We start from the raw sequence: 22,883 nt of genomic DNA on the forward strand, positions 1-22,883 counted from the left end.
AGGCTTTTAAAAGACGAGAAAGAGGAATTCATATTGAAACAAAAATCCCCCACATGAAGATTCCATGATGTGCGGTTCACCAAAAACTTCATTATGGTACGAAAATTATATTTAGTCTAACAAACCAAACCGTCGCTCCTGCCTTGTAGGTCGTATGCGTGGCCTATCCGGCTTCCATACATTACTATACTTAGCTAGAATACCTCTTCCTGTTTAGGCCTGGTAGCCACTCCTCATAATTATGTTTCCATTTGGATGCTTTAAATTTTATTAGAAATGATCAGAGACAATTTTTCATGTTTTATTGCCAAAAATTCAGAATAATAAACTTGTTACCCTTTCCCAAAGAATTGTTTTGCAATATTCTTTAACAAATTATTTTCAGCTCAAGTAAGCTTACATTACAGAAAACTGAATATCTAAACAACTGCATCAAGGGGCATATAGTGCGCCCATTTTACATCTTTTGTAAACCTTTTGCCAATACATATATCGAATGAGATTGGACTTAAAATTGTATATTCGTATTATTGATGCATATAAATAAGATATGTCTGAGAAAATTATATTTTTACTTCAGATACCTTCTCAGACTCTCAGTACCTATTCCGATCGGGCCAATAGGTAGTCCAGAATCTGGCCTATTTAATTTTGATCTCCACCACCAACGCTAACCTCTCTCTACTTACTTGCTCCTAGCCGATGATGGCGTGATCATTAAATAAGGACGCCAGGCTGGGCTGGTGAGCATAATTATGAGTTTGTTGATAACGCCATCTTCGACGGCTTGAATTAAGTGTAGGGAAATTATAAAGGACCGTGCAGATTCTGGACTAGCCAATAGGTTAAGAGTCATTTCGACCTGTGTGCAAACATTTCTATTCTTTTCATGTCTTTCGTTTACTGCTTCGTTCTATAAAATAATAGAGTCCACCTCTCACCACAATAAATTCACGATGTGTAGAGCTACCAGTACTTGTAATCATGATAAAGATTTAATGAGATTCAGACGATTTTACGAAACTGCATGACGAGATTATATATTATACTTGGCACCAGGAGTCCCTCTCATCACAATGTTCATTGAATGATTTCCCCCATATTTATAAACCGGTATATACATATTTATACTTGACGTCTTAACTCTGTTAAAAATAAAGAACATTTGATATGTGAACAAATTTGACCTAGTTTTTCATACCATATAATAAATATTTTTAATTTAAAAGAGTTTGAAGTGGCCGTTGGAGGAATGGGGGGATGGTCCAGGAGCTATACATAAATTTCTTCTTTTAAAGCTGTAGACAAACTCGCTCTTAATTTCAGATATGGGATATTTTCTACATTTAGACTGGATGTACAGTGTAGTGAAAGAGTTGGGAGTGGTACTAACACAGAAGGCTAGGAGCCGAGGGTTGTGGAACAGCATGATCGCCAAAGTGAAACGATATGGCACTTTAATAGAGAGAGAGATAGAGAGAGAGAGAGAGGGTATTACAGTTTGATTTAATATTCTTATCTTGATAATTTAATAATTATCAAGATAAGAATATTTAATCAAACTGTAATACATTCACTCTAAATGTAGAACATACCCATGTCTGAAATTAAGAGCGTGTTTGTCTACAGCTTAATAGCGTGACAGGTGTGATCTTTCTCATTGGTTTTTAGACAAGTACAACCTGTGTTGTGAGTGATTCAATAATGTATAATAGGATTCCCTATAGAGTACCGAAGCTGTGACATCATAAACATCTGTTTTTAGAATTTCTCAATGTTTACTTCATTTTCCGAAAGAGCATGAAAAATTTAATATGTTAAGTATTGGCCGAGATATATGACCATCTGAATAAAAGATTTCTAATTCGAACTCAGTGTAATTAGCTCTAGTTCGTAATGTTATGAACCGGAGCAAAATAACCCCCTCTCTCTCTCTCTCTCTCTCTCTCCCTCTCTCTCTCTCTCTCTCTCTCTCCCCTCTCTCTCTCTCTCTCCTCTCTCTCTCTCTCTCCTCTCTCTCTCACCTCTCTCTCTCTCTCTCCTCTCTCTCTCTCTCCTCTCTCTCCTCCCTCTCTCCTCTATCTCTCCTCTCTCTCTCCCTCTCGCTCTCTCTCTCTCTCTCCTTATCTTCTACAACAGTCTTCCTTCCCTTCTCTCTCTCTCTCCCCTCTCTTAATCCTTACTGTCTACTCTTCTTCCTTTGTTCTCATAATTCCACGACGCTAAGAGTTTTGATCGGTCTATTGACGGTCTCATCGGTGCGCCTGCATTGGTATGAGCCATGTTCTCTCGCAATATAAAACGCTAGTAGACCCATCAATATACATACATGTATCGTTAGATTATACGATGAAACGAAAGAAATCGTCAGGATTCTATTCATATGAGTCAATTTTTCTTCTTTTTTCTAATTTTCGTGTTGCATAATGGTGTCTGCAGCGTAGGATGGAACACCTCAACTTGATCCTCGCATTATATTCTCAAAGTTTAATTATTAGCCCAAAGGTGTTGGTTAGCTGCAGTTGAATGAACGTGTAAAGATAGCCGAGAGAAAGAAGGATGAGGACAAAAGAAAAAACCTTCTTTCAAGAGGTCGGTTGTTACGTCACACCTTTTGATGAAAGGAAGACTCGAAACACTTTACACACAGAGCTATATAATGCAGGGATAAGGTTGTGGTACTGTTTAATTAAATCGTCAGGGACTCTGGATGCGTTGGGTTTCACGAATAAACCGATTAAGTTGTAACCCTCTAACTAACAAAAATCCGATATATTGAAATTATGGCGAGTGATCGAGCTAAATTGTGATGACTGTATTAATAAAGTTAACATGAATATATATATATATATATATATATATATATATATATATATATATATATATTAAGTAAGTAAAGTTTATTTAACCATAAAATGAAACATGCACATACAAATGAGTAACATAGTAAACATAATACGGTAAAGGACACCCTTAGAAGCAAATTGCTCGTGGTGGGGCCTTAAAAAGAAAAAACAAACTACACATAAATTATACAGTTTAAAAACTTTAAAATAACATGATACAAACACACAAGCACGCTCACACATATACATACACACATACATTCAAAATATCCTCCTCTGCTCAAACTTGTTTTAAATATATATATATATATATATATATATATATATATGAATTTGAATGTTAACGAAAATTCAACTGGAATCTAAAACCTGAAAACTGCTTTTCAATTTGAGCTAATCAGTGATTATCTTGAGTTGACTAAAGTTTAAGCGAGTATAGGTAAAATTAAATGCAAATAATTTCACCTTACATTGATTATTGATTTGTCATCTCAAATCTTTCTGTTGTGAAATTATCGGAAAGCAATGTATGCACCCTCGTCATCCCCGTAAACAAGAGAGAAAGATCTACACTCACGAAGCTTGCTCCCTTGCCATTTTCGAAGTAAATAGAATAACTATTATCACTCTTCAAACGTTGAAGAAACTCTCATTAATGATGCTCATACTGGGTTATCGTCAGAGCTGCCCTCCCAGGGGGCAGGGGACACAGTGCCCCCACTCTTTTTAAGCAGAAAAGTGCCCCTTTTTACTTAGGAAAAACTGCGCCTTTAACTTTGTAAGAAGTCCCCCTTTTTACATAGGAATAGTGCCCCTTTTCCTTCGAAAGTTCCAATTTTCCTTTGCAATAAGTGTCCACTTTCCATTCTCATAAGTGCCTTTTTTAATCTCTAGTAAGTGCCCCTTTTTAAGTACGAGAAGGGCCTCTTTTCTCTTTGACAATTGCCCCTTCCCCTAACTACCCCCTTTTGAACTCGGATAAGCACACCTTATATAATATCACATGTGCCCCTTTTTCTATCTAATAAGTGCCCCTTTTACTAATGATAAGTGCCCCATTAAAAAGAGAACCCCTTCCCCTTCTCATAAGTACCCCCTTCTCTGGTAAACAACCCTTTTCAGGTACGCAAAGTTACTCTCTTTTACTTCAGACAAGTGCCCCTTCACTTCCGATAAATGCCCCTTTAAATGCTGAGCGCTGCCCATTGTTTTTCAACTAAGGCACCTTTTCCTTTAATATAAGTGCCTCTTTTTCATTTACATGACTGCCCCTTTTCAGATGCCTCTTTTCATCTCTAACAACGATACGTGCCCCTTTTCCTTTCTAATAAGAGACCTATCCCCTTTTCATAAATGCCCCTATCAAAATCTGATGTGGCCCCTTTTCCGTAGATAAATGCCAATTTCCTATTCTCATGCCTGACTTTATTCATCCCTGGCGACTGCCCCTTTTTGAGGGAGTAAGAAGTGCCCCATTTTCACCTTTGATAATTACTCTTCGTACTTTGACACATTCTCCTTTTCTTTTCTGATAAGTATCCCCTTCTCCTCTCATCATTAAACGCGCCCCTAATTTCAAGCGACTAAGAGCAATTTCCCCAAAGCTCGCACGCATCTGTAGATGATATACTTATGTTGCTATTATCAAAGGTCTTTTCAGTCTTCCGTTATGCGCATGTGCTTATAATCCTATCAGGATTGGGTTTTTCTTCTTTATAAGATGTAATTTTTCGCACTGCGACCTCACAAATCTTACAAATGTTCAGGCCATCACACCCATCTGAAAAGCATGATGCTTAAAGGTAATACAAAGTTTGGGGAAATTTTGAAAATCGGGTGGATAGTGATTCTTTCCCATTTTGATATATTTGGATGCCCCTGGGATGTATTATAAGCACTAGAAAATTTAGCTCCTAAAACACTTCTGCTTTCGAGAAAAACTGAATATAAAAATTTACCGGTGCTCCCGGTAAATTGTGATACATTTCAAATTGCGCCTACGGCCGGGCAATGGTTGCTGCGACCATGAAATTCTCAGAATATGTAGTTGTGATATATAATTTCCCAACGGGAATAGCTAATCCGTAGATTTCAGTTGAGAAACATTGTTTTATAGCTTAAATAATATCTTGACCTTGAGAGGGAGATATACAACATAAAGAGTTTATTATTTACAGTTTCATAACTTTAGACTCGATTTCAACCGCGACAACGATCACTGAATATAGGATTGCATATGCTTCCAATATGTTCATAGTTCATGACCCCATACCAAAACTTTGTATTCCCTTTAAGCAATGTCTATGGTGTATAAAGTGAAACAAAAATTGAAATCATCCCTGATAGCCAAATAAAATAAAAAACATGTTTAGCGTCCTGTTTTGGGGGAAAATAGGAAGGAGGAGGCCCTTTTTTTTTCTTCAAAATGGCCGCTCGGTACATTTTCCCTGACAGTCGGGCTATTTTTCAAGATGGCCGCCGATATTTTTTATTTTTTTATTTTAAATCAGAAATAGATCCATTTTAGCAGTGTTTTTCATGTTAAAAATAGGAGGCGGCCCCAAAAAAGGAAGCGGGCGGGAACGCTAAACATGTGTATTTTTTTAAAATAGCCTAATGTAATCACAATGTAAGGGTATATATCAATGTCTAAAACTTGTACATTTTTGCTTTGAGACTTCCCTTTGTAGGGTGCCCCCCTTTTACTTTGGAAGTCGCTCGGCCGCCCCTGGTTATCGTGGTGCCTTGAACATTTCCATATTTTAAACAAAATGTACCAATAAATAATTTGCTCTCTCGTATAGTTTGGGTACCAATCCCGCTTTAATTAGGTGCATCAAATCGATTTCATGCAATGCCATCTGAATCAAACGCTTGTATCAAACTGGTTTTTGTCTTTGAGGTGATGAGTTTGGACAGTAAGGAGCATCAGTTTGCCGCTAACGCTATCATCCCGATATACGCCACTGTCAACAACTACTAGTACTACTGTAGTCCGAAAACGGTATAGTATGTGTGCAAAGTATTAGGACGAAGTAAGCACACATGTTTTGGACCTATACGAGTATACTGTGTCTTCACATGGTTGATTGCATATCCATTGTATTTTGCTCTTCAGGAGGACTTGGCAAGAATAAGCTTAAATCGGCAAACGTCGTATTATTTCTGTTCGTCAACAGCTAGATACTCACACATAACAGACTGAAGAAACCGAGTGGAACATGACGATCAATATTGTTATCAACACCGTCGCAAGTGATCAAGGTAAGATACCATCGTTATCATTTCAGTTGAGGCATGGTTTATCATATTATATAGCCATTTTCCAACAAGCACTTGGAAGTTAATTGACTATTAGGAAGTAGTAACCTATCTCGTCTTTTTATTTTATTTTTAATACTTGCGTATATGAACTACCAGCAATAAGCCATGAGAGTATATCTAATATACATACAACCATATTGTATGCTACGATATAAAATCAACCAGATAAACAGTGTATTATTCATCTACATAATATGCTAAAGCTCTCATTTATCCACGACAGACTGCTTTTAAATTAGGTTATCTTATTATACAGTAAGTACGAGAAGGACACTTATGCATGCATGTACGCGTGAAATCGATTATTTAGCCTATAGACCAAGTTACATAACCGCCATTATCCTAATGATATGTTACATTTGAAGTCGTCTTGTCAGACCTGAACAATCACAACAAATGTAATGAAGATCTTTTATGTGAAGAATATAATGTGAACGTTCAACCAAAGACGACGCATACTATTTAGATAGGCTTTCGTCTTTCATCAGATTAGATTTCTACACGGAAGATAAAATCATTTAAAAAGGTATGATAAAATCTGACACTGCCGACTGGTACAAAAAGTAAAAATGGGTGAGAACAATAATTATTCACAAAAATATATCCAGAAAGAAGAAAGCAATCATCAACAAAGACATTGGAGTAGACGAAGAAGTATTACTGATGCACTTATTATAAATATGTAGAGATACTGGAAAATAAAAACCAGAGATCATAATAGTAGGCATAAACCTATTTATACAAAATTTCATTAATTTTCAGTTATGACGTTCTTTAATTAATTAATTAATTAGCGCATGTATTGCTAAGAGTAAGTAACATGAATTAACATTATATAATTTGACTGATATCTGGTAAAGTAACTACGAGAGGAAGTATTGGTTGAATGCATTACATTAAGAATTGGTTTATGCACCCATTTCAACTTTTTAATTCATAGCATATATATATATATATATATATATATATATATATATATATATATGTATATATATATATATATATATATATATAGTACAATAATGCCAGAATGAGACACTGCGTTTAATTTCGTTATTTTTTAGACTTTTTTTTTTTACACATTATTTACACACGCTTGCTTCTTTAGATCTTCTGCAGGTGCCCATTTCATTTCTTAATTTCCAACTTTCTTCATATTTGCTAGTAGAGTTGTTTATTTTTAAAACATATAAATCCGGTATCATCACCATCACGTTTTATCTGTCAATTTATGTTGATTGTGTTTAAAATATAAATGCTCAAAATATAAATGTTACGGGTAAAGGAAATGAAATGCTTTGTCCACTCTCTCTTTTTTTTATCTTCTTTTTTCCCCACTCATCCATGTATGTAAATTCAATTTATTTTATTATGATGTGCAATATATTGAAATTTCCATTATTTTTATTGTTAATTTATTCCTTGAACTAATATTTGTGATCGTTTCCATATTGATGTACAAGTATTTTTAATTTCTCTTTATTTCTTTGAACTTTGTAATCTTTGTTTGTATCAGCCTCCCGACTGTTTTAACATGGAATTTTGACACAATAAACCGAAATGAATGGAAAAAATAAATAAACAAGTCAACGGGAATATATAACGTTATTATATAATCGGAGAATCGTGTTGAAAAGAGCCATACTTAAGCCTTTCCTCATGCACTCATCAGAGTAAAACGCAAGAATGAATAGACAGTCGAAATCGAACAATAGTATTGTAGTACCAATCATCTTTTCAGTTATTACATAACATTATATAACATAATTTTAATACAATTTACTATTTCTAAATGTATCGGAAGATTGTAATACACAAAGATGATGTACATGTGTTATACAACATGGTAAGTTCATATATCTCGTGTCCACACGCTGGCAAATGCAGCCACCATTCGATCAGTTGATCACGAGATAGAAAGGTTGGTGGAAAGGGTGTTTCGAAAGGACGAACCGACTTTCGGGCTGGTGGTAGAGGTCGGTGGTAGAGGTCGGAGGTAGAGGTCAGTGGCTGGGACGGATCGACCGGCGCGCGGCGCGGCGCCCGCACCTGTTTTAGAGTAAAATCTTCTCTGATGAAGGACGAAAGCTTATGTGAATAGAGATATCTTGCGTCATCTTTTGTTGAATTTTCACATTATATATACACTGTCGCTCATATAGTTGGCATATTTTTGTTTTACCCCAATTTATGGTATTATTTTAAAAATGATTTATTCCTAATAGATCTAGATAATAGTATACATTCTCAGAATTTATTGAATAATAATTTGCCAGTGTTTGTTTTGCGTGACTGCTAAAGCATGTGTATGCTACTATGCTTATCAACTAGGGGACCTACGTCCTTAAGTCATAAATGACAGTAATGAGGATTAATGCCCCCACAAAAGGGCACTAATATAGCACATCAACACGGTTTTGATCCTGGGGCCTCACAGTTACGAGGGGTTCCATGACACATGCTCTGCCGACGATTGCTCCGCCGACAGTTGCTCCGCCGACATTTGCTCTGCCGACATTTGCTCCGCCGACAATTGCTCCGCAAAACGCGACAATTGCTCCGGTGACAAATGCTCCTCGAACGACAGTTGCTCCGCCGACAGTTGCTCCGCCGACAATTGCTCCGCAAAACACGACAATTGCTCCGGTGACATTTGCTCTGCCGACAATTGCTCCGCCGACATTTGTTCCGCCTGAAGCGACACTTGCTCCGGTGACACCGACAATTGCTCCGCCGACATTTGCTCCGCTAAAAAACCGCCCCGTAAAATACAAAGGCTACTACGGCAATAATTGTTGCTCCTCCCCAAAAGTACCCCGCAAAAGACATTGCTCAACCGACAATTAAATTGCTCTCTGATCCAAAAGTGCGGCCTCATGGAAGACATGAATGCTCCTCTGGCAATTAGTGCAATAAATGCTCAGCCGTTTTTTGCTATTCCCCATAATGTTTGATTTAAAAAACATCAAGTTTTAGCTCCTTATGCAAGTTCTCCGGCGAAAGATAATTACTCCGCTCAAAATCTGTTTCATTTATTACTCATTAGCCGATCAAAAGCTCAAGGCTATCTCTCTCTCTCTCTCTCTCTCTCTCTCGTGCTCTTCCTTTTCCTTTTTACACCCTTTTCTTGTCTTCTTAGCTCTTTTCTTTCCTCTCATGCTATTAGTCTTCTTTCATTTTCATCACTTCTTCTTTTCTTCCCCTCTCGAGTTCTACTTCTCTCGTGAAATTGTAACGTAATGTAGTACATGTAGTACATTCTTGTTTAGAATAGTATTTTCAATAATATCCAGTCCGTTTTCTTTGGGTTTCTTTCCTTCAGTTAAGTGTATGTAGCTTTACTATATAGTGTGTAAAATCTTTTGAGCTAGTGCTATTCGGTGTGGCGTACACATGGCAATCACATGGTAGATAAAATTATGATCATCAGTACTGGGTCAAATAAATTAAAGAGAACTGAATTTGAACCCGGGCCATAGGCTACCCCCTCTCGTTCTCTCTCCCTCTCTCTCCCTCTTCGTCGCCTTACTTTTCCCTCTCTTACCTCCCTGTGCATTTGTATGCCTCGATAATACAAAAAATAAACAATAAGATTCTTCCTCTTCCCCTCCTTCTTCCTAGTACATGTAGTAGGAGTAGTACTAGAAGCAGTATCACAATAATAATGACAACAATGATTATTATGGTTGGTGGTGTTACTAATGTTATTTTGTAATTATTATGTTTGTTATTGTGATTATTATCCTTATCATGATTATTATCGTTAAGATAAGTTATTATTGTAATTATTATAATCACTATTATTGTTATCATTATGATGAAGATGAACATGATGATTTTGATGACGATTAGTATAAGTATATAGTATTATTATAATTGTTATCATATCATTATTATCATCTGTATTATCAGCATAATCTACAATGGCAGTAGTGTAGTTTAGTACATGTAGAATTAGGCCTTATAGTAGAGGTATCATTCTGATCATTATTATTCTGATTATCTTTTGCAATACGTCTAGACGATAAACTCATGACAATTGACAATTGTCATGAATCATTGTCTTTAAGTTTACCATTAAATGCATCTGGTTCAAATTTTGCTCAGGTATTTGGTACTGGATGATTTAAATGGTAAAAATTAACTTGTGTCCTATTCATTCTAGTCTTATTCATTTGCATTATGTTTTATTCATTCAAGTTCTAATGTTTCTGACTGTTTTCAAGACAATATCTTTTGTGTCGATCATAGTTCTATGTAGCTTGATATCTCACGGTAATTTTGAGAGAAAAGCAATGCAAGCAATGAATTGTAGCGTTTATCGCGTTCGCCTTTGCTGTTCTTCAATAATATTTGACAAGCAGTATTAATTAATTTTTCAAGCACTCATGATAAATTCGTTTAACAGTTGATTACCCTTGGTTGATTCTTTTGTTCGGATTATTTGGCGGGGAAAATAGAAGTGAATGTATTATTATTCTTATTTGTTCATCGTCTCTACGATGCTCTTTGAATCAAAAACAACTTTTAGTGTTAGGCTTCCTGAAAGAAATTTCAATTGTTGTTAAGAAATTTTTGGTTGCACTCTGTAGATTATGATGATGTGTTTGATCTTTTTTCAATACAAGATCAAACACAAGTCATGATGAAAATCTACTGGCTGCATGCCAATAAGTTCTTGACAACAATAACAAAATGTGAGCTAGTGCTATTCGGTGTGGCGTACACATGACAATCACATGGTAGATAAAATTATGATCATCAGTACTGGGTCAAATAAATTAAAGAGAACTGAATTTGAACCCTAGTACATTGTGCATTTCCAAAAGTATTGGAATAATCTCCAAGTTAAAGTTTCTTCTACCCCATGCAACCTTATTCCTACTATATAATTCGCTAGTTCTCCCGTATATAACATATTGTAATAGTGTATGGGCAAATTGTGGTTCGACAAAAATCAATTCTATTTTCAAACTGCAAAAGAAAGCCATACGTATTTGTACAGGTTCGCATTTCTTAGCTCACACTGATCCTTTATTCTATAAACTTAAAACACTAAAAAATTTCGATCTGACACTACTCAAGTAGCAGTTATTATGTTTAAGTACATTAATAATCTGCTTCCACCATCCTTTGATAACATGTTTAGGTTTAATAATTCCGTTCATTCATACTCTACTCGCATATCTGGAAACTTCCATCTTACAAACCCCAAATTATCAATAACACACAAATATGTTAGACATTCTGGCCCGGACATTTGGAATGATTTACCCGACAACATAAAGTCTTGTTCAACCATCTACTCCTTAAAAGCTACACTTAAACGACAAATAATACAATCATATGCTCCCCCTCTCTAAATTAGTATAACAAAACCGTGACTTATTTATTCTTTATCATGCAACTGCTCACTGCACCTGCACTTGCACCGCACCCTCTTGGTCACTCAGTTTTTCGAAGAGAGTTATGTCGCCAATTCTTTTTACGAGGCCGCCATCCATCTCCAGCCTAACCGCTCACGATGGTGGTCTCCTGCGTTCCAAATTACCTCTCTAATTTATTGAAAATATTTCATATTTCTTATGTTATTGTATGCTTCGTACATGTTTATCGAATGATATAATTGAACATGATTTTTCATTTAATTACTTTTGTAAACATTGTATTCATTGTATTTGTTATTGTTCGAAATTTTGTACTTTGACTTTGAATTTGTATATTTTTGAACGCAGAAATAAAATCAATCAAACACAACAAACAAACAAACCCTAGTACATGTAATAGGAGTAGTACTAGAAGCAGTATCACAATAACAATGACAACAATGATTATTATGGTTGGTGGTGTTACTAATGTTATTTTTGTAATTATCAGGTGGGCTGTATATCGTACAGACCGCCTTATAATTTCGTTAGAATTGCCTTCGTTTATTTATTTATTTATTATCAGGTGGGCTGTATATCGTACAGACCACCTTATAATTTCGTTAGATTTGCCTTTATTATTTATTTATTCATCAGGTGGGCTGTATATCGTACAGACAACCTTATAATTTCGTTAGAATTACCTTTATTTATTTATCAGGTGGGCTGTATATCGTACAGACCACCTTATAATTTCGTTAGAATTGCCTTTATTTATTTATTAGGTGGGCTGTATCTAATACAGACCAATTTTTTTCTCCATATTTTGATAGAGTATGAATCGGAAATATGATTTCATGTCTCATTTGACCCTCAGTTAACTCATGACGTCATCATAATGGCCTCCGAACTCAAAATTTTAATTTGCATATTATGACATCAGCATATTTTAAAAAAATTGATTATATCTCTGTAAATATCGATCGATTTTCTTCCAAATTTCGATATGTTCTAGCTGAGACGATTCATTACAAATGCAGTATACACAATTCTTCATTTTGACAAAGGCATCATGGCGTATTTTTGCGATTAAAGGAGGCATGTCAATTTTTTACATTTTGCGTGTAAACCCTATGGGACATGACTTTTTCTCAAAACTGGATTCTACATTCCCGTCTTTCGCGAGCAATATCTCCGTCATTTTAGCTTCGTTTACGCTGAACTTTGAGTATGATGTAGCTGAGACAATTAGCTATCTCAAATGTGCCCTTCATTTTGTCTCAAATTTTAGTTGGACCAGCCCACCTATACTTGTTCCAAACAAGTATTACAAATCTAGTTTATTTTTCCTATTTCGAACCACTTTTTTTGTAAGCACGATTACTTGAAAATGGCTCAATCAAATACCTTCAAATTTGCCCCCCCCCCCCTTATATGCATATGTACAAAGCACAATAACGTTTTCAACATTGACCTTCACTGATGACGTCATCTAGGCGCCATTTTGTAAAATTTGATGAAAATCAACACATGATCATATCTTCATAACCAAAGGTTATTTCTCATTCATATTTATCATGATCAAGGACAATATGCGTCCGGTCAATTTCAGGTCAAAGAACGCGAGCGTGCGCGTACCTCCGTGCGTCAATGCGCGCGCAAAATTTTGAAATCCTCAAAATCGTCTCAAAATCATTTTGCATACGTTTTAGGCCATTCTAAGCATTTTATAAAAAATCGCGCACATGCGAATGCGCGCACGTTATCGCGCGTAAAACTATTGCACAACATAGAATCGCCATTTTTTTTCTTTCATAATATTCCACATATTTTTACAAAAAAATTGATACCATGTTTATCTCTTTATGACTATTAATGACGGAATGATCGACCGTTAAAGATAAATTTCCGTGCGCGCGAGCTCTTGTAATACAAAGCATATATGGGCAAAAACATGCCTATGCAAAATCCATTGTAGCTCTTTAGGATGCAAGGTGACCCCAATTTTTTTTCATATTTTGATGGAGTATGAATCGGAGATATGATTTCATGTCTCATTTGACCTTAAATTAACTCATGACGCCATCATAATGGCCTCCGAACTCAAAATTTCAATTTGCATATTATGACGTCAGCATATTTTTGGAAAATTGATTGTATCTTTGTAAATATTGATCAATTTTGTTCCAAATTTTGATATGTTTTAGCTGAGACAATTTTCTACAAATGTTGTTACGATTTTTCATTTTGATAAATCATCATGTCGTATTTTCGCGACTAAAGGAGGCATGTCAATTTCTCACATTTTGCGTGTATTCTCTAAGGGACATTACTTTTTCTCAAAACTGGGTTCTACATTTCCGTCTTTCGCGAGCAATATCTCCGTCGTTTTAGCTTCGTTTACGCTGAAATTCGAGTATGTTGTAGCTGAGACAATAAACTATCTTAAATTTGCCCTTTATTTTGTCTCAAATTTTAGTTAGACCAGAGCACCTATACTTATTCAAAACAAGTATTACAAATCTAGTTATTATTATTGTCATCAACATGCATTCATTTCATTTCATCTACATTATTTCATGAAATGCATTCAGAAAATGAAGAAAAAAAAAGAAAGAAAATAACCCGTGAAAATAAAAATATTGTCGGCGAAGCATTTGTCGTAGTACTAGTAGCATTTGTATTTTATGGGACACTTTTTGGGCGGAACAATTGTCGGCGGAGCAAATGTCACCGGAGCAAGTGTCGCTTCAGGCGGAGCAAATGTCGGCGGAGCAACTGTTGGCGGAGCAATTGTCGGCGGAGCAAATGTCACCGGAGCAATTGTCGCGTTTTGCGGAGCAATTGTCGGCGGAGCAATTGTCGGCGGAGCAAATGTCGGCGGAGCAACTGTCGTTCGAGGAGCATTTGTCACCGGAGCAATTGTCGCGTTTTGCGGAGCAATTGTCGGCGGAGCAAATGTCGGCAGAGCAAATGTCGGCGGAGCAATTGTCGGCGGAGCAATTTTCGGCGGAGCAAATGTCGGCGGAGCATATGTCGGCGGAGCAAATGTTGGCGGAGCAATTGTCGGCGGAGCAAATGTCGCGGAGAAAATGTCGCGGAGCAATTGTCGCGTTTTGCGGAGTAAATGTCGGCGGAGCAATCGTCGGCGGAGCATGTTTCGGGTTACCTTACGAGGCCATTGCTTTGTCACTGAACCATGACTGTACGCAGTGGGGGGCTAGTGTAGGGGGCAGTTCCCACAAATAAAAAGAAAAAAAGAAAATGCAATAAATTTTCAATAATTTATTAAATTTCCCGTCGGTTTCCAACATAAAAAATCCTCTGTACGGCCATGCATTATGGCTCAAGGCATGGCACACAGAGAAATGTATACTATTATCTAGATTTATTAGGAATAAATCATTTTTTAAATAATTCCATAAAGCGGGGTAAAAACAAATATTCCAACTATATGAGTGACAGTGTATGTATATATACCATCTCGTACACCATGATTGCAATATGAAGCCAGAAAAGTGTTTTTCAAATTCCGGGAAAGAGAAGTTTAATATCAATCCGACCAAATATAGATTTACAATAATCATAAAGCAAATCAAGAGTACACTGTATGTATTCCCATATGCCCATACTGTGATTAAAACAGTCATTGAGTAATGCTCGGACTTCCTTTTAGTTCACACAGAATATTTGACTAGGATTAACATTATGCAACCCTGTAGGATAAAATTAATCTAATAAAATAATTTTTTCCATAAAGATCAAAGAATGAAAAGCAAAGAATGAAGAGCAAAGAATGAAAAGCAAAGAATGAAGAGCAAAGAATGAAGAGCAAAGAATGAAGAGCAAAGAATGAAGACCAAAGAATGAAAAGTAAAGAATGAAGATCAAAGAATGAAGAGCAAAAAATAAAAAGCAAAGAATGAAAAGCAAAGAATGAAAAGCAAAGAATGAAAAGCAAAGAATGAAGAGCTAAGAATGAAGATCAAAGAATGAAGAGCTAAGAATGAAAAGCAAAGAATGAAGAGCTAAGAATGAAAAGCAAAAAATGAAGATCAAAGAATGAAGAGCAAAGAATGAAGATCAAAAAATAAAAACCAAAGAATGAAAAGCAAAGAATGACAAGCAAAGAATGAGGAGCTAAGAATGAAGATCAAAGAATGAAGAGCTAAGAATGAAAAGCAAAGAATGAAAAGCAAAGAATGAAAAGCAAAGAATGAGGAGCTAAGAATGAAGATCAAAGAATGAAGAGCTAAGAATGAAAAGCAAAGAATGAAAAGCAAAGAATGAAAAGCAAAGAATGAAGAGCTAAGAATGAGAAGCAAAGAATGAAGATCAAAGAATGAAAAGCAAAGAATGAAGAGCAAAGAATTAAGATCAAAGAATGAAGAGCAAAGAATGAGGAGCAAAGAATGAAAAGCAAAGAATGAAGAGCAAAGAATGAAAAGCAAAGAATGAAGAGCAAAGAATGAAGATCCAAGAATGAAGAGCTAAGAATGAAGATCAAAGAATGAAGAGTAAAGAATGAAGAGCAAAGAGGAGTAGGGGAAGTCAGATCATTGATTGTTTCAGGCTTTCTGCATCTCAGCTCTGGAACTACCCCACTCAATCCGTCTTTTCTAAATGCAAACATTCTTCACAAATGAACTTGAAAACCTTGTGTGTTAAAAATATTTCAGTTAATTTCCAATTTCCTTTTCACAATGTTATCCGTTCAAGATTATATTTCATAAAGTTTTTTTTTAATACCATTTGCTCAAGGAGGAATCTACTGACCAGCGCCCTCCCCCGTCCTTCTGCAACAACCGTCTGTCAAGCAAAGATGTTCTTGAAGTCTTTCACGTTCAGAGCATGGGCGTCGCTAGTCTTCGCAGTATGTCTACTCATCATTGCGTATGGTTTGCTTTTTGAACAAGGTAAATGCAAAACACTGAATTACTGAATAACGAAATATTATGCACACATTGATAATTGAGTTTGAGTTTGTGTTTGAAGTTTATTATCCAAAACAAAAAGTACATCAATATAACAATCAAATGTGAATGATTAATTAACATTGAAAGGATAAATGGGACCAGAAAATAGCATTTAATGCTAATCGTGTCTAGTACTACTAACACACAAAAAATATCACAGCAATAAATGAGAATGTAATGAATAAATATGAATAACTATTGAATTCATACCTAAGCTACAAACTATTCTACATCTAGGGTAAATGTGTTCTGTGCTTATATACAAAGCTTTGGTATTTTACACTAAATAAAAGATGAAGAATTATATAACAAAATATTTACAAAAAGGCAAGAGCCTTGGTTCTAAGTTATAAACAACTATTCTATTAACATTTGTGATATAAGAGTTCTACGAAAGCAAGACACTGATGCTTTCTCCCTTACAGAAAGGGGTAGATCATTCCAAAAGCGTGTGCCTCTGAATGACATTGAAAATTTACCTTGCGTTGTCCTTACTTTAGGCACACTTAACTTCTTACATTCTCTTTGTCTAGTTTCATAGTTGTGCTCTATGAAACAGCAATACTGAATTAGAGACTGTGGCAATTTATCATTCAATAATTGATACATAAAAACACAAACAGATAATTTATGGAGTTGATACACATTCAATAATTTTAGCTCCTGGAATATCGGTTGTGAATGAGTCCTAATTGGACTAAACGTTATAACTCTTAGTGCCATCTTTTGGCTTAATAATAAACACTTCATGTTCATTTCATAATTACTTCCCCAAACCTCAATTCCGTAGGTCATATGCGGTTGGATTAACGTCTTATACAGTAACAATAAAACACGCCTTGGCACAAACTGTCTTAATCTATATAAAACACCAACTCTTTTCCTAATAAACTTATTAACCCTTTGGATATGAGGTTTCCACGTCAAGTGTTGATCTATATAAATTCCTACAAATGATGCAACATCAACCTGGGCTATTTCAGTCTCTGCTATTTTTAGCACCCCTTGAGTCACTACTGATTGCCTACTCCCTCTTATTAACAAATAATTAGTCTTTAATAGATTGACTGTAAGTTTATTCACCTTACACCATTTGGTCACCTTGTCAAGATGCATATTAACTATATTATCCATATCAATTAAATTCTGTCTCGGTGGAAACGTATGAAACAAGTTAGAATCATCGGCAAAAAGTCTAAAATTAAAATAATTTGTTGAGTTTGGTAAATCGTTTATGTACAACAAGACCTATCATTTTAAAGCGGTAATTTTTCCTTTTTATATACAGTTCAAGGTAAATGCGAATGCATTGTGAACACACTGGAAACGAATGGAAAATAGCACTTAGTTCCCTTTTCGCGTTTTTAATTAATAAATCAATTCATTAAAGAATGAACTAAGAGTTAATGTATACTTTGAAATTGTCAAATAATCGAAATTAAGATACCCGTCCTTGCTGCTGATCACATACTGCACGTAGGACGTAGCGTTGTATTGTGGGGCTGTGCACAAATGGACCAAACTTTTTAGCTCTTCTTATTTGGAAAACAACGGCAATTTAAGAGCAATATACTTTGCAGGAGACATTTCTATTTGGATATTTTCCCAAAGAACTGACAGACAAAAAAAAGATACAAAATCTCACCTATAATTTTGTAATATTTTTTAATAATCTTTACCAGTACTAAATTTTCTCTTTAAAGGCCCACTGCACTACTTGTAGCTACTTGCGCCCTCTATATAACAAACAATGCCTAATCGGTGACCATTGGTCCCCCATGATCCTCTTTTTCTTATGTTAACTGAGAGCTGAGTTGATGAGATAACCACCTGTCCAGTGACCTTGCAGGGCAGTCTAATCCCTCCTGTAAACTACGGCAGTTGAGCTTTAAATATCATACTTGTACTTTTTAAAAAGTAGAGAAACCATTCATGTATATTTGCTAAGAGCTACAAAACATGGTAAGGTAGCTTAACTCGCGGTCATATTCTTCAATTCAATTTATTTTGCCAAGCAATAATAAAACATACAGGGTAAAAAAAAAAAGTCTTATGATTTAATTCAAGCTATAATAACAAGTAAAACAAATCACAATTACATGTAAAATATAATGAACTTAACAACCATTGAAATTGAAATGATATTGCATAGTTAGCAAAGGAACTCAAAACACATTCCATTGAAATCTTTAGCTAGCAGTAATATAAGTCCATCAAATATTTGTTGTATTTACGTTTAAAAGTGTTAACAAATTTCAATTCACGTATTTCAGATTCCTGATGAAGTATAGAAGATTCAAATATGATCTGCGACAAAGTGGATTATTGTTCTAATAAAGAATGAACGCAATTCTAGCAACAATTAGATAGGGAATAGTACAGTATGGGGTTATAACTTGATCCGCTCATAATGTCACATTTGATTAAATATTATACTCGAAAAGCGAAATTTAACATTTGTATGTTTTCAATGACATTACATGACATCACCCCTTAAATAGGGTGTATTGTTGCATCCTTCAATTTTAGTCTTAGTCTTTACCGATTAATCCTTTCAAATGAGAGATGAGGCTTTAATCATGTCGAAAAATCTGAAAATCAGTAAAGATTGTGAGGTTAGACCAATATTTTGCTCCTATTCTTTCCAAATATAATAGACGAAAATTGTTACAAAGTCGCTAGCACTTGAGGAGCATTTTGATAGTCTTGTTTCAATTTTTGAATCTGTATCTCTTAACAATACTTCGCTTCAAGAATTTAAGAGCAAGTTTTTTTTTCTTCATTTTATCATCTATAGGTAAATATGCCTTAATCCCAAGACACAGAGAAAGCGAGTCCGGTACAGACCTCGGCATCTACACAACAAACCAGACACGACTGGTCTACGAGTCTAATTCCACAGGAAAGGATGGGATCGATGACATACTACAAATGCTGTCTGAGAATGAGGATGATTCTTCTGAAGGATCCCGGCTGAAAACAACAGAATCACCAACCCCATCTACGTCTAAGTCTAAGCACAAAGATCTGCGTCTAGACCAGTATGAGATATTGGCCCCACCACGCAGAAAAGAAGAATCGCATGATGAGTTGACTGGCAAAACTCTGACGACAAATCCAAGTGTCCAAGTAGTAATCGTTACCGCCAAACGATCTGGTTCATCATTCGTTGGAGAGTTGTTTAACGCCAACCCACATGTTTTTTATTTATACGAACCTCTCTATATTCCCATGAAATCTGTATTAGATCATACATTAAAAAATGATCAGTTCACCAGGATTGCCAAAGATGTTTGGAATCACACATTGAGATGTAACTTTTCAGACGAGTATCCATCCAGTCGTTCTTGGTTGAACCGCGGAGAAAAATCATTTGATTCATGTAAGTCCAATGCAGCGATCAAGGGATCTTCTGTGCTTTGTCCAGTGCTACTTATACCTGAGCCTAAGATAGGATCTGTCTTGAATGACTTATGCAATGATCGTCCTTACACTGTTCTTAAGACAATCCGGGTCCAGAATATCTCTGAATTGAAGACATTTATTGAGGATCCTGGCTTGAATGTCAAGATTCTTCACCTCGTAAGGGATCCAAGGGCTGTCATGAACTCAAGATGGAGTCTAAAACAACCAAATAAAGATCTTCTCCGACGGAAGGGTCCCAGAGCAGACGAGGTCTTGGACCTGTGTGATCACATGCAGCGGAATATAGCTTTCGATTCCAGTACTCCTGAATGGCTGAAAGATAGGTACATAAGAGTTCGATTTGAAGATTTAGCTCAAGATCCCATCGGCGAAACGAAGCGAATATATGGCAAGCTTGGCATGCAGTTACACGACAATGTAATATCTTGGATTAAAAAAAATACTCAAGGCGTAAACAATATTCAGGGTAATAAAGATCCTTTTTCTAGGACGCGTGATACTAAAAAGGTCGTTGATTCTTGGAGGAGTAAACTTGATTCAAGAAAGATTAAAAGAATCGAATCATCGTGTTGGAAAACCATGGATGCTTTGTCATACACACTTTCTTCATTAAAGACAGAGCAAGAACCAAGATAAATTTACCTTCCGAATATTCTAAGCATCTAAGGCCTTTTAAAGAACTCGGAGGCAAGGCAACATTAGTGGGAAAGACATACAGCCTTTCAAAACTTCGTAGAAAACAAAATATCGTAACGTCTAACGTTTTGTTACTTCTCCTTTTCCTGTTGGAAGGCTGCAATTGTGAAACGTTGAAAGCTGTTGATAATTGTAAACATAATCATTTTTAACCCTTTAATAATCAAATATTTTCTTTTTAATTAACAACTTTGGGGCAAGCAGGGTATGTGGTAGAATTTAGCACGATCATAAACAAGTAAAGGCACTCTTATTTGATGTAAAGCTAAGGTACTTCGAAAAGAAGACTCTATCGTTGTTGCAATATCTAACTTATCTCAGAAATCCACTTCTCTTCGGATTTTTTTATTTGACGGTTTCATATTATTTGGAACATCGAAACCTACTATATTTTAAGTTGATTGAACTTTTTAAGTTGAACTGTGCAATTTGTGCCCTCAGAAACCTTGAAGATATGAAAATGAGAAATGCGTGCACTCGTTTTCGTTTGGTGATTGTTCAGGGCTTTCTCACATTCTAACCCTCTCTTTTTTCTGTATTATAATACAGTTTAAACCTGATGTCAGTATGATATTTCAGTGTTTATGCATTGTTATATGTGTAACTATATTGTGTTGTATTTTTGGTTGTATTTATAAAGATTTTGATGTTGTATGTCGTTTATCAAGATCATGATGGAAAACAGTTTTGCTGATCACAATTTCATCCTGAATAAATGTTTTCATAAATTTTTTGATGAAAAGATCATGAATTTTTTGAAAAATCGTTCACAACGAGTCGTCCTCAATGGTGAATACTCTAATTGGGTAGACGTAAAATCAGGTGTACCACAAGGGACAATTTTAGGTCCAATCATATTTTTATGTTTCATAAACGACATTTCCTATAATATTGATTCAACTATAAGACTTTACGCAGATGATTGTATTTTATATAGGCCTATTCACTCTATTGAAGATTGCAAACTTTTACAAAAGGATTTAGAAAATTTAGATAAGTGGGCAAATTCATGGCTACTTGATTTCAATGTAAACAAATGTAAGATAATGCAAATGTCAAGAAAGTCCTCTAAACCACAGTATGAATATAAATTGGGTGGACATAAATTAATTAACACTAAGTCAGAAAAGTATTTGGGCATTACTATAAATGATACCCTTAATTTTAATTCTCATTGTAACGAAACATACGCAAAGTGTAGTAAGATTGTAGCTATAATCAAAAGAAATTTTCTTAATTGCCCACGTTCTGTGTTTAAAACCTTATATGACTCTCTTATACGTCCATGTCTAGAATATTGTTGTATTGCATGGGACCCCTATAGAGTTTCACATATAAATATTATTGAACGTGTCCAAAAACGATATTTAAGAATGATGTTTAGAGACTGGGAAACAAGTTACCATGAACTATTAGAAAAATCAAGTTTTGCAAAATTAGAAGAAAGACGCAAGTACCACAGATTAGTCATGTTTTATAAAATAATAAATAATATGGTAAATGTTGGTCCGATTGAAAAAATTATACGTGCTCACAGAATTGGGCGTAATGATCATAATATGAAAATGTACGTACCATTTGCAAAAACAGATTATTTCAAAAACTCTTTTTATATAAGAACTGCCAATGAGTGGAACATGCTCCCAAGTAATGTTATTAATAGTCCATCTCTTTCAACTTTCAAAATATCATTAAAAAGTTGCTTACATATTTAACTTTTTAAACTCCGCAATAACAATTTGTTTTTACATTTTTATACAATTACATCCAAATTCGCGCAATATCAACTATATTTTAATTTTTACCTTAGATCATGCTGCAAATTTTTTTTATATAGCATTTTGATCCCTGAAATACCCAATCATTTGTATATTCAATAATGCTGTTTTGCAATCAATAATATTTTATGTATTTATTTTCGCTCTAAACTACATTGTGTATATAATTATTTGATGTATTATCGTGTTTGATATCATTTTTTTGTTGTAACTATGTTATGCAATAATAATATTTGTGAACTTTGCTTTTTATCAGGGATGCAGACTTGTACGGGTTTTTCAAACCCTTTTCTGCATCCCTAGACATGCTTGTCTGAATAAATACAATACAATACAATACAATAAATAAAAAATTAATAAATCATTCAGGTGTTTTTTAATTTGTTACGGTAATTCATCAATCGAATTTTACAAAAAGGAAACTATATATTATGAACAATCGTACCCTGATATATTTCCTATCTCTTTAAT

At 35.1% G+C, this 22,883-nt stretch overlaps 1 protein-coding gene across 2 annotated transcripts; it reads left to right on the forward strand.

Annotated features, from left to right (window-relative positions):
* Positions 1-5,845: 5,845 nt before the first annotated feature.
* LOC100891876 (carbohydrate sulfotransferase 1) lies at positions 5,846-21,363 on the forward strand. 2 transcript variants are annotated; one of them, XM_011682976.2, is made up of 3 exons: positions 5,846-6,110; positions 16,301-16,452; positions 19,310-21,363. In XM_011682976.2, the coding sequence occupies exons 2-3, from the start codon at positions 16,359-16,361 to the stop codon at positions 20,572-20,574; spliced, it is 1,359 nt and encodes a 452-aa protein (XP_011681278.2). In that variant the 5' UTR covers positions 5,846-6,110; positions 16,301-16,358; the 3' UTR covers positions 20,575-21,363. The 2 variants fall into 2 exon arrangements, with proteins under 2 accessions (XP_011681278.2, XP_003724178.2); XM_003724130.3 differs by having other exon boundaries at positions 5,849-6,110; positions 16,298-16,452.
* The last annotated feature ends 1,520 nt before the right edge of the window (positions 21,364-22,883 follow it).

Source organism: Strongylocentrotus purpuratus, unplaced genomic scaffold, assembly GCF_000002235.5.
Source record: "Strongylocentrotus purpuratus isolate Spur 01 unplaced genomic scaffold, Spur_5.0 spur5_scaffold_6, whole genome shotgun sequence".
Classification (NCBI taxonomy): Eukaryota; Metazoa; Echinodermata; class Echinoidea; order Camarodonta; family Strongylocentrotidae; genus Strongylocentrotus; species Strongylocentrotus purpuratus.

What these genes read in the sequence shown, in the direction of transcription:
- LOC100891876 (XM_011682976.2), top strand. Translation starts at nt 16,359, where the DNA reads ATGTTCTTGAAGTCTTTCACGTTCAGAGCATGGGCGTCGCTAGTCTTC. An exon ending in TGGTTTGCTTTTTGAACAAG is followed by an intron (nt 16,453 to 19,309) that starts GTAAATGCAAAA and finishes TATCATCTATAG; the next exon opens with GTAAATATGCCTTAATCCCA.